Source organism: Microtus oregoni, unplaced genomic scaffold (genome assembly GCF_018167655.1).
Source record: "Microtus oregoni isolate MIOR12 unplaced genomic scaffold, Mior012 000002F_ref0000024, whole genome shotgun sequence".
NCBI lineage: Eukaryota > Metazoa > Chordata > Mammalia > Rodentia > Cricetidae > Microtus > Microtus oregoni.
In genome coordinates, this window is record NW_024543061.1 from 6,408,527 (window position 1) to 6,421,273 (window position 12,747).

The 12,747-nt window shown below is 40.4% G+C and overlaps 1 protein-coding gene across 1 annotated transcript in view; it reads left to right on the plus strand.

Annotated features, from left to right (window-relative positions):
- The first annotated feature begins 1,588 nt into the window (after positions 1-1,588).
- The window catches only part of Tnip3 (TNFAIP3 interacting protein 3), a 77,807-nt gene continuing 66,648 nt past the window's right edge, over positions 1,589-12,747 (plus strand). Inside the window, exons 1-6 of the mRNA XM_041630733.1 lie at positions 1,589-1,633; positions 4,385-4,462; positions 7,238-7,303; positions 8,417-8,515; positions 9,170-9,172; positions 10,960-11,085. Of these exons, the coding sequence (XP_041486667.1) occupies positions 1,589-1,633; positions 4,385-4,462; positions 7,238-7,303; positions 8,417-8,515; positions 9,170-9,172; positions 10,960-11,085 (417 nt within the window). The remainder of the gene's footprint in view (positions 1,634-4,384; positions 4,463-7,237; positions 7,304-8,416; positions 8,516-9,169; positions 9,173-10,959; positions 11,086-12,747) is intronic.

Consider the following 12,747-nt stretch of genomic DNA (forward strand, 5'->3'; position numbering starts at 1 on the left):
ATGTATGTGTGTTAGAATAAAATTACTTTTACATTAAAGATATTCTGTATTTTTGATGAGCATGTCTCAGTGTGGATAACATGTAAGTATTTAGGAAGCCTCTGTTTCTAGTCTCTAAACTGAGCAAGTGTGTTGTAATGTTTACCTCGGAGTTCTGCAGGAACACATTGAATCCCAGGTGCTTTTTTGGATATTGCTCTAAGACAGCACAACTCTCTTTCACTCATCTTCAAAACAGACTCCCCAAATAACAGGAGGTAAACAAATATGCTTACGAAAACTCACCAATTTGGAGCATAGTATAACGGATACTCACCAATTTACTCATTTCGTAGGATGTGGTGAATATTGCTAAGGCAGTATGGTTGCAGACATGAATATAGGAACAAAGAAATGCACAGGTGAAAAGCTTGGAGAAGTGCTCCCTCTGGTAGGGAAGAAGAAAAAGGATAAACTCAACAGGCAAGGGAGGCTTTGACTGGGTTCTGTGTTCACCAGTTGTATGGGGAGCGCTATGAAGAGGCAGGGAACGGTGAGAGAGATGGAAAGGAGGAATGGTCAGACCTTGGACACACATTGCGTTTCCACAGTTCTCTACTTCAGTCTAGCTGTATGTGGGTTTCTCCACGAAAGGCTCCAGTCAGGTGTCTGAACCTAAAGACATCTCCATTTTCCTTTCAGCAACTCATTCTTTCTTGTTTCTACTCCAGAAGATGGGTCCAAAGCCCATCTTCAGTCTCTCTATCCGCACAGCCCTTTCTACAACTCTTGTCTCGCACCATTAGCTGAAAGGTCTGTAACAAGACAGGAGTTCACCAAAATGTTAGAGAAAATGGATTTACTGGTTTAAAACAGTGCCTTGCTGAAATACTTGAACCTGGTCTATGGAAAGTTAATATTAACCCTGAAAGCAAGCTTCCTGCCAATCCAGAACACTCGATGTGTAAGCCACATGCGTTTTATTTTGTAACAGATCATTTTCTCCTGTTGATTCTGTAAAAGCAACACTCACAGATCCACGTGACTCACTATGCTCTACACAGCTCAGCTCACATTTAGAAGGCATTACCAGAAAACCATACCCATAGGAAGCAAGAAATCAAGCTGTCCAAAAGATCAACAGTGACCTAACTGCTCTGGAAAATCCAATAGATGTGTGGTAGTTAGGCCACTGAAGAAAAGCCAGGTTTGCCCCAGGCATTCTCAGGGTAGAAACTTCCTCCTTCAGTGGGAGAAACTGCCCAGAAAGGCAGAAGAAGCACAATTTACATACACGGCCAGATAATCTGCCACAAATCTTAGTCATAGCCTGATGACTTGAGACACCCTGGGAAATCCCTGTTGCATGAAAGCCAATAAAAGTTAAAATCACATTTCTCCTCCTGCATCCTTATTCTGTGTGATTAGCATAGAGACATTTCTGCTACTGAGAACATGTTATTTTCTATCATGAGTTAACAGAGACTTATGGTTTTCAAAGTCTGGGCGCTCTCATCCTAAAAGGCACCACAAGAGATTTTCTTTTTTTTTCTTTTTCTTTCTGCCCTACAAGACTCTGAGTAAGACAGCTTGCTCGTCTTCCCCAAGCATGGCTGGACTGAATGCAGCAGGATCTTACATGGAGCATGTGGAGGTAAGAACATGCATCATGCTTAGGTGGCCACCCAGAACGAAGAACACGATGGTGGATTGTGTGATGATTAAGACCCACTCTGTATTTTAACAAGTATTATTTGACATACAAAAGGTCACTGGCGATCATTGCTCTGCCTTTGAACTCACTGGGCCAGGCTGCTTCCATCGAACGACAGACTCACATCTGCACAGATTCCTCTCCCTCTGCGGTGTACTTTACATTTTCTTCTCATGAGGAAGAGTTTAATTTGGTGTAAAATTTAAGAAGAATATTGTAAACATGTGTCTAGAAATAGAACATTTAGCAGTAAATGACTTTAATTATTAAAATCTTCAGTTGATGCTATAATTTTATTTAGTTACTACAATAACATTCACTATTTCCATGACTTAATTATTGCACCTTCTTAATGTTTTATTGTATTTTTATTGGTTTATTTTGAATCTGTGCATACACGTCTGCCATGGAGTGACTGTGGAGCCCAGAGAACCACCTGCTAGGCTCAGTCCTCTCCTTCTCCTGTGTGGGACTGAGGGAACGAACCTAGTGATTTGTCTTAGCGGCCTGTGCTATCAGCCACTGAGCTAACTTACTGGATTTTCCTATGTTTCTTTTAAACAGATAACCAAAATATATTGAGAAACTAAATAGAATCCATCTATTCCTTTAGATATTTTATTTGTTATGTTACAACTTAAACATCTTAGCAGTTGACTCGGATATTTTGATAGGGGAAGAAACTCCTTGATATTTTCAACACAGACTGCATTTTGCAGAAAAATAATAATAAGGAATTGCTTAGAAGGAATAATTGTTTCAGTAGAAGGCCCTTCCTAGAACCTAATGACTAAATATCTTTGCATGTACTGTGATAACCCATGCCCTCGTTAGCAACCAAAATGAATAACAAATACACACAAGAACTTACTCCAAACATGAATTGACTCTGATTGGTTTTAACTTGTACGCAAGGCGTACAAGTTATGGTACAATCCCGATGAACCTCTCTACAAATGTCTGGTGATGCGTGTCATCCACAAATTCTTCCTAGTCTTCATGTTCGCTATCATCTACTTTCAATGACCCCTTTTAACACTGTTGTTTGAGAATCTTGTCAGCTAGTATTCTTATGGTTACAAGTAAGTTTTCTTAAATATTTAGTACAGAAAACTTACTTATCAAATTTCAGAGTCAATGTGTTTTACAGTTTTTGCATAGAGAACATTATGGGAATGGAGGATGCATAGAACAACAGGAGCAAGACTTTGCAAATGTTTGCTACTTAAAAATTTTTGCATCACAAGCAGAACAATTTTAGAGGATCTAAACTTTCCATTTTCAACCATGATGTTGGATGTTAGGAAACATGTTAACAGTGAATATCTTTGACTAGAATACTGTTCAGAGTGCTTTACATGTCACAGGCTCCCCTGTGATGTTGTCATGTCCTTGGGGAGAATCACTAGTTTAGAATCAACTTCAGGGCTCCTCTGCCTTGCTAAGCGCAAAACATGTGGGTAAGAAGAGCCTATAGGACTTTCCAGATCAAGGACATTTCATGCCTTATAGCACTAATCAGAATGGGTCCAGTTTCTTAGACTCACCCCCAAAAGAGAAAGTTCAAGTATATTGCCTGCCATTGCTGCCACCTAGGTTTTGATGTCACACTTCAGATTTAGCCAAAAGCTTCTTGAGGTAATAAGCGTGTGTATTGACCAACAGAAGACTGCCCATAAAATGTGGTTTGATGATAAGACAACTCTAAAGTAAGAGAAGTTTAAAAACAAATAACAGCATCCATTCTGTGCAAGACAACATCAAATCCTGAAACACTGAGACATAGATAAGTCAGAAAACTAGTTTTATAAATTGTTTCCAATGAAAGAAGACCTTGAAATCCTCTGAGCACTTTTGGTGAGGACCAGTAAGTCTGGACAAGGTGCTTAGTTCTTCATGAATGGCTTTTGGGATTGAGGTTCATGGTAACTGTTGTGCCTGAAACTGTGCATAGAATTCAGGTCTGCCCTGATTACCCAGCTCACTGAATTACTTAGTGACCTGGATGGGGTGCACATAGACTACCAAGGTACAGCAATGAAGTAGTCTTTTCTGTGAACTTTCCTGAAGGTGGTCCATTTGCTAGATGGTGGCAGTTTCTAGAACTTCAGTCCCTTTTTTGAATAATTATCTCAATCCCTAGGTGGAAAGTAACTGAAGACAAAGGCTATTAGTTGTCATTATGCCATAATTTATTACTAATCTAAACTGGTATTCTAATGTCCTGCCCCAAAAGGCAGGCCAAAATACATAGAGCCTGATAATTTCTACCCAATTCTACAACATATTTGTGCTATGGCCATAGAAGTAGTAAATTTATTCACAATTTGTAATCATTTTGATGCATTTTAACTGTATGTATTAGACTTGCTAATTTATAATTTATTTGTGGACCATTTTAGTAATTAATTAAAATAAATGAATAGTAAATAGTGTATTAGGTTGGTACAATAGCTTGTCACTGTGATGAGAAGTTTGTGTATTGAGTGCTGGGAATCAAACTCAGGGCCTTGTGCATGCTAAGCACATGCTGTATCATAAAGACACATATCTCCAACCCCCATATCAAATAATTTTTTTTCAAAACACAAGATTTGTCTAAATGCATGAGGTTTTTGAAGAACAGAACCAACCTCTTCTCTTTATTTTATAGGCTGCTTAATCTCAATCTTTTGTTTTCTTTCATTAAAGTGTGCTCCATTAAGAAGAAAGGACTCAACAAATTCTCTTGAACAAAAGATTAGGCACTTGGAAAAACAGAGGCAAGAGGTAATGTGAAATATTGGATAAAGTCACATAGCCATCTGCTAAGCCTGAGAATAAACCAAGATGCCCTTAATTTCTTTTATCTTGTCATTAAACACAGTGCTTTATCTCCATAATACTGGACTACACTATTTTTGAAAGAAAAGCTTTTAGAAATCATGGTTTGCACTATGTTGAATGAAAAAGTGTTGATGTCATTAATATGGTAGTTATAACTCATCTTTTCCAATTGTTGATGTACTTACCAATTGCATCATAGACTCTTATGGACTATGACCTTGCAAACTGATATATGATGAGATTTGAACTGTTAAAAGCTTGTGCATAGTTGATTTTAAGTTCAGTGACTTCCTGAGTTAAGCACCTAAATGACTGTGGGTTATAAAACAATGTCTTCCAGGCTGGAGAGATAGCGCAGTAGTAAAAATACTTGTCACTATTGCAGAAGACCCAGGTCAGTTCCTGGCACCCACATGATGGTCTGTGTCTTCTGTAACTACAATTCCAGATCCTATATCTTCTTCTGACCTCTGAGGATACCGGGCATACATGCAGTTCACATACATGTAGGTCAAACACCCAAACATATATAATAAAAATTAAAGATTAATCTTCAATAGAAAACACATAAATGACATAAGAAGAAAGGTGATTTCTGAGGTGATATTGGGAATTAGCTGATGCTGTTAGATGTACCATGGCTGTGTTCTGGGTCTAATGGGTGCTTGAACTCCTTCCCCTTCTCAACAAATTACTATGCATGGCTCCCACCAGGAGAGTAAGCTTGGCTCTCCTGTGAGGAGCACATACCCCACACTTTGCAGTTTGCCTTTTTCTTTTTCTGAGCGTTTCTCTTCCTATTAACTCCCTGTTTAAGTCTAACTTCCTTTTCGGGTAACTCCAGTTCTTACTGACTTACTCTGAACTCTTTTCTGTGGTGAAATCAAACATCTTGGCTTCCGCTGTATGATGGTCCCTACAAGCTAAGGGAACATCTCAAGATCTATATAGTAATGCTGGACTGTATCCCCCACAGCACCCCTGACGGCCATTTCGATGGACACATTTTCTTATTTTCATAACGGGTTCATGAATAAAGATTTATTAAGTGTTAGATCATGTCTTGACAAGTCAGTTGAGGCATTTATTAGAAAATCTCAACTTTTCTTATTTTAGTTTTCATCTTTGTTTAACTCATCCAGAGTCTGATGAAACTCTCTAACTATTTTTGTAAGAATTATTATATGAAGTGAAGTTTCTCTTTCCATATTCTCCTGTTTGTTTACTATGGCTATTAGAATGAATTCTTGTGACAACTTTTTCAAAGAATTTATAGGACCATGCGGGGTGTGTCCACGCACGGAGACAGTGGGACTGATCTAATGGGAGCTTACCAAGGCCAGCTGGACTGGGACTGATGGAGCATGTGACCAAATCAGACTCTCTGAATGTGACTGACAATGAGGGCTGACTGAGAAGCCAAGGACAATGGCACTGGGTTTTGATTCTACTTCATGTACTGGCTTTGTGGGAGCCTAGTCTGTTTGGATGCACACCTTCCCAGACCTGGATGGAGGGGGAGGACCTTGGACTTCCCACAGGGCAGGGCACCCTGACTTCTCTTAGGACTGGAGAGGGAGAGGGAGGGGGAGGGAAATGGGAGGAGGGGAGGATATGAAAATTTTTAATAAATAAATAAATTTTAAAAATATGCAATAAACATTAATGAAAATTTTTTTTAAAAAAATAAATGTATGTTTAAGTCCAAACTCAACTAATTGGCAGTCATTTACTTGCAGTGGCATGCTTTAGGATGTAAATATTTTTAAATCTTTAATTTTATGATTATTTACTTGCTTCGTTTTTATTTAGTTTTATTTTAGATGCATTGGTGCTTTGCTTGCATGTATGTCTGTGTGAAGGTGTCAGGTGCTCTGGAACTAAAACAGACTCAAGTTTAAACTCACAGAATTGCATGTAAACCCCCCCCCCCCCCACACACACACACATCCATCTAGTTTGATAAGAAAGGTTACAGGATGGCCCTCCGAGAGCCCTGAATGGACTGTACTCTGATAAAAATAAGCAGTGGCTCATAAAGTTTGCACAGAAGAGGCTAAGGCATACATTGCACTGTAAATGGAATTTCTAGGGGGATTACTAGACAATCGTGGACTTACAGCAGGAAAAGAGGACAGGCATTGACACTCGGGCCTTGAGCTGTTTTAACAATCTGACTCAAAACCTCTCTGTGTAATAGGAAATGTGTCTTTATATAGACTTCTTACAGTAAACATTGGAGGTCTTGACTTAGCCTAGCTGATGAGAAAGAGGCTTCCACCCGACTCTGGGGTGAAGGGCTCTTCTCCACACATCCTTAAAATTCTCTCTTTATCATCATCATCATCATCATCATCATCATCATCATCATCATCATCATCATCGTAATTGATGCCCTGGCAATGCTTAAACAACCCGTTTATGGCAGTTCTCCAGTTATTCCTACTCTGGGCAGTGCTAAGCGCTTGTGTTATGGTCATACCCAAGCTTCCACAGTCTTCCTTTATGCAGTCTATCCAGCATTTTTTGGACCTTCCTCTTTGCTTTCTCTCTTTAACCTGCTCCAAAATCATGCCAGCCCAACCAGAACTTGCTAGGAGAGTTGCCTTCATTCATGACTTCTAAAATCTCAGTAAGCTCAGACCATGATTTCACATTTCCTAAACTTCCAAATGGATGGAAATCTTTTCTTGAAATGCCAAATTTTAATAATTTCAGCTCCTAGAAGTCAATCAACAATGGGACCAGCAGTTCCGAAATATGAAAGGGTTATACGAAAGAAAGGTAAGAAACTCTTCATGTGGGACTTTCTTTAATAATGGTAGTATGGTCCCAAGAGATTTTTGTGGATCCCTACCTATGACAAATGAGGGGCAGAGTTCCACCATAATATTTGGCCTCTTGCACTGAGGATGGATACAATGTCAGTCAGCTGTTGGAATGTAGCCTTGGTTCCATCCAAGAGTTCCTGTGAGCACTCCCAGCTCTGAGTTGTTACTGAGGCTGAGGTCAGGTCAGGAAAAAGTCCATCAGAGAATCAGCTGGCTTCCATCCATAGAGAAACAGTGGTAACAGCCAGGATGAAAAGGGGATGCCCCCTTCTGCTTTCTTTAAAGCGTGTGGAGAAGCTTTTTAACCAGAAAGAAACCTTGGGGAAGTTTTTATTTAATAGGTTAAAGTTGTTATATTATTTGAAAGCATTCCATTTTCAAAAAAGACAGAAGAGAGAAAGTAAATTCCCCTAAATAATTCAAAAGGAAGAAAACTGACCACAGTAACGCAAAGTGCTTGCATTTTCTTCCTCATTTGATACTCAGAATTAAATTTAGAAGCAGGAAGATAGTGTCCCACTTCAGTAAGTCTGGATCTATACATTCTGAACCAGTCTGTGGCTACAAATTTTAATGACAGTGTTCCCAGAAAGAATGTTTCCACAGCATCCCAGGGCAGCCAGTAAATCCGGAGAAAAGAACAAATTGGAGGAAGCGCCATGTCCAAGGTTCTAGCACAGGGTTCTAATTTGTCAAGAGGAAAAACCACAGATACCCTGGCAAGATTGCCCTTTGTAGAGGGCTCTACTCACTTCCTGACCACCTGCAACTTTGTCTTGTTCCCTGCCTCTCAGAGGCCAGGTACAAAGAGCCCACCAGTCTGTTCTCTGGCTCCTTCATTCTTTGAAAGTAAGGGTCATTTGGAGAAAGGAGGGACGAGTAGGAATCCTCCCTCTGGGAGGAAAGTGTGTGCTTTTGTGTAGAGCAAGCCCACTCTGCTGATGTATTGTAGGGAAGAGCTCTTCCTTGGGGGACTTCCTGGACAGGGTGGGGTGGGGCACCCCTATTCCCAAGTGCACTGGGCTTGACCGTGGTGTTAACTGTTTCCCTTCCATGATCCCCTAAGGTCCTGGAGCTGCAAAAGAGATTGGCGGCCACAGAAGATATCCACACCATAGAGAAGGAACAGAAACAAAGTGTGGCAGAGGGCGACAGGCAGCTAGAGGTGGGTGGTCAGCGACTGGCCTCTAGTTGAGCAAGATAAGAGTGGTGAAAAACAGCTCTCTAAGGAGCCACACGCAGGCTCAGAGCACGGAGGTGGGTGGGTGGGTGAAGTGTGCATTGCCATCAGTGGCTAGGAAATTGGAAACTGATTGGGTGAGCACCTTCCAGGGCTTTACAGCCTCTCTTGTGAGTGACTTCCTGTTATTGCTAGGGAAAAAGTCCCACTATGTCCCCCAGAAGTGCTACCTTTCTTGCCTAGAATTGACTTCTTGCCCAGGCTGGCCTTGAACCTGCTGTTCTCCAGCCTAAGCATCCCAAGTGCTGGAATGGCAGAAGTTCTTCACCACACCCGGGTACACAGAACACTTTAAAAACCACTTCACATTCATGATCTCATTCAATATCCAAAGCCCAGCCCTGAACAGGTCAGCACTAAGAACACGGGGTCCTGAACCGAGGCTCTAGGCAGCAAGGGTGAGCAGGGACAATGAGAGGGGTTTCTTGTGGTGCAGGCTTTTTCCTCAGGAGCTGGACTTTATGACTTATGTATAAAGGGATGCTGAAGTCTAATGACAGCCCTCTGAAGACGTAGTAAGAATAGAAACAAGTATGTGTATTCTCATGGGCAGTCTTGCTGCTGTCATTGTGAAGGCAGAAAGTCTCACAAGACTGTTAGCAGAACCTCTAAGGTAAGAGTCTGGGTCTGGGTGTCCTGTCTCAGCCACTTGTGCTCAAGAGGCAAATTAAAGGGACAGTTAATCATGAAAAGCAGAGAGAGGAGATTTTGTCGGTGTACCCACGTTGGGAAGAACAATAGAGAAGCCCAGTGACTTCAAGAACACCTTCAGGGTGCTGACGTGAGTTTAAGTTTTAAACAGAGCTGAAGTGGCATCTGCTGCTAAGCAGTCCTGGTTGGGGCACGGTTCTTTGTAGATACTGTCACCACTCTGCCTCAGTCTGCCCAGCAAGATGGTCTGACAAACTGTCCAAACCCTACAAAAATCTCTTGGGCTAGCACCAGGCTTCATTCCCAGCATGAGATTCCTGGGGAAATCCCAAATCCTTGGAGACATTATCTCAGTAGTCTGACAGTCAAAGGAAGGACCTGAGTGTCTCTGTGAACATCTTTGCTCCTGTCAGGAGCAATACCTCCCATTCCACAGCTCAGGCTGGCTCACCTTGCTGAGGTTACAGTTGGGGTGAAGCAGGAAACAGGGTTCTGACAAGCCCCTCTCTGGAATGCAGTACACACTGCCTCCTTCAGCTACACCCTAGCTTGGAATTTTAGTAACTTTTCCCTCATGAACTTGGGAACATTTTCTAGATGTAATAAAATAGTATTCTTGTGACTGACTCATCTAAGTGTGTAGGTTCAGCCTATTAAAGCAAGTGATGATGAGATGTTTTCACTTCTAAAGAAAATAAGTTGCCTAAAATTGATTTCTTAAATTTAGTTACCATATTGGAATGTGACTAAAATAATATTTGAATCCCCTGCTTTAGTTACTTCTCATCTTGAGCTATATTCTGCAATATTTCTTTTTCTAGACTGTATTCTCATTAAGGATCCAATTTACTCCACCAAATTTTGCAAGCTACTGTATAGTATGAAGAGTTGAGAGATGATAATCAGGACTTTTTTTTTGACTTTACAAATTATATATTTTGTATTATTTTTATAATATACATACATAGAAAAATGAATGAAATATAACATGAAATAGGAGTCAAGCTATTTGAATATGATATATTTATTCTTGCTGATTATTTTTTTTTGGGAGGCGGTGGCGAGGAAGAGACAGAAATCTTTAATAAATAAATAAATTAAAAAAAGTAATCAGCGAGAATCAGGACTTTCAGTTGTGTAAAATGGTGAAGTTCTTGGAGATTGTTGGAGGCACTGAGCATGCCAGACACTGGAAGGCTGGATTTCTGCCTTTTAAGGGTAGTTGTGGTGATGCTGAGCTCTGAATATTTATCTGCAGCGAAGGTCCTTTTTTGTCTAAAATTTCCGGTCTTTGTCTCTGATATAGAATGGTGCAGAACTGGCCTTGAGCTATTTAGCATCAGTTTATCTCTGTAACCTTTCTTTTTCTTTTCAGGCCTTTTTAATGTTTTTAAGCAGTCCCTTGGGAACAGGGGTAGATTGCTCCACAGACTCATTGATTTGACTATAGAATGTGAGGATTAGAGTTTTAATGGTTTTTCTGGGGGTCACCACAGTATCCCTAAGTTTTCATAAAGGAAAATATGTTCAGTAGCTCTGTCCTCTACGTCAAGAACATTGCTCAAAGGAATGTTAGAGAAAACCTTGCGGGTCCCATTTGCTTATGTGTGGTGGATGACTGTCTGCCAGAAGGAGCCAGTCTCTTCAGATTTCTGCCTTATCCTTCCCTGTGGGAGTTTTTGATCTGGGTCATGTTTTCTTGTCTTTTTCTTCATAAGGAAAGGGAAAGCCTAAGGGAAGAATTGCGAGCCCTGAAGAAGGAGAATTTGCTGCTGAAGGAAAACAATGCTCTCGCAAATAGGAAGAAAGAACATTATGCCTGTGAAATTAAACGACTCAATAAGGTAGCAGAACAGGGTAGGGTGAGATGAGCATGAAGGGTAAAATGATAACCTCAGCAGCAGCTGAGTCCTGCGGGGTCACAACAGAGTGGAGCCCACAGTGTGCCTCGTCCTACATCTCCTGAGGTCCCTCTCTGGTTTACACAGAACACCTAGACACAGCTGGCAGTCACATTTGGCTAGGATGCTTTGGGAAATTTCTGTCCCTGCAGAGAACCATGGAAAGGGGAAACAAAGAGAAATTATATACATCAGTAAGTTTTTTTTTTAAGAAGCACATAACGGCACTGGGTGTTTGTGAACTATAACGTATCTCTTGGTTGACCACAAAAGCTTCCTGAGGAAGCAAGCTGCTCTGTAAAGTGAAGGCCGTGGAGCTGGGTGTGATGCATGCATGATGCATGGACGCCTGCTTAGTGCCAGATTCAAGACTGAGATGTCTGATGCCTAAGGAGCCAGTCTAAGTCCATTGTGAATAGGATCTGACAGAAAGAGGCAAGGCTCGGGGTGCAAACATGTGGCTTCATGGTTAAGCTCAGAGGAGAAACTAAATTGTTTTAAAGGAATGATGATGAGTATGTGAATGTGTGTATGTGTGTATCTGTATGTGTCTACATAATATGTGGGTGCGTGCATATATGATGTGTGTCTGAGTTTATATATATGTGTAGGTGTGTATGTGTATATATGTATGTCTGTCTGTGTATATGTGTGATATGTGCATGTGTGATATCTATGTGTGTAGACGTGTGTATGTTTGCATATATATATGCATGTATGTATGTATGTGTATATATGTGTGTATATGTGCATAAATGTGTGCATAAGTTTATATATGTGTGTATATGTATGTAGATCAGTTAATGAACTAATGTAATATTTTGGGGAATGAGAACACTAACTCAGTACAAAAACATAAATCCCATACTGTTGTTATTTCAAGAGGTAAGCCAAGAGTACACACAGGAATGTTGAAATATATGAATGAGTTGAAATCTACATCATTCAATTAGGGATTTCATGGTCAAAGTAACAGAAATGATCTTCTATAGCAAAAGAGAGCAGTTGATGGCCTTCACACTGCGTTCAGTCCTGTAACTTTGGACCGCACTTCAGCCCATGCTCAGAGGTGCTATTAAAGACCCCAGGTAAGATGTACGCTGGCATCATTGACAGGATGCTTGCAAACCGGATTCAGCATTAGGTCTGCTTATAGCATGAGTCATTCTTCAAGAAAGAACAAGAAAATAAAGAAAGACTTCCAACCAGCATTTCATCCTTCAGAGAAAAAGAAAGTGTTCAGACACAAAGTTTCATGGCAATTAATTCTATGTCTTTTCCTTTTTATCCTCTACTGGAAAAATTACTCCATAGAAATCAGAGGACATAGGATAACTGCAGTTACATGTGACGTTCTAGTTCATTTTGCCATATGAATGCAAAAAAGTTCATTTCTGTCATGTGAAAGCCCCAAAACTAAAAGAAAAGCCCTCCAAACCCAAACAACCCAAAAACAAACCAAAACAAAAGCTCTGTGCATATAAACAGACAAGAGTTTTCTATTTTTTTCATTTCCGTATGCACATTAGTCTTTGCTATTGGTGATTGTGGTTGACAGAACATTTTTAAATTCAAAGAAATAGACAGCTATAATCTCAGAACTTC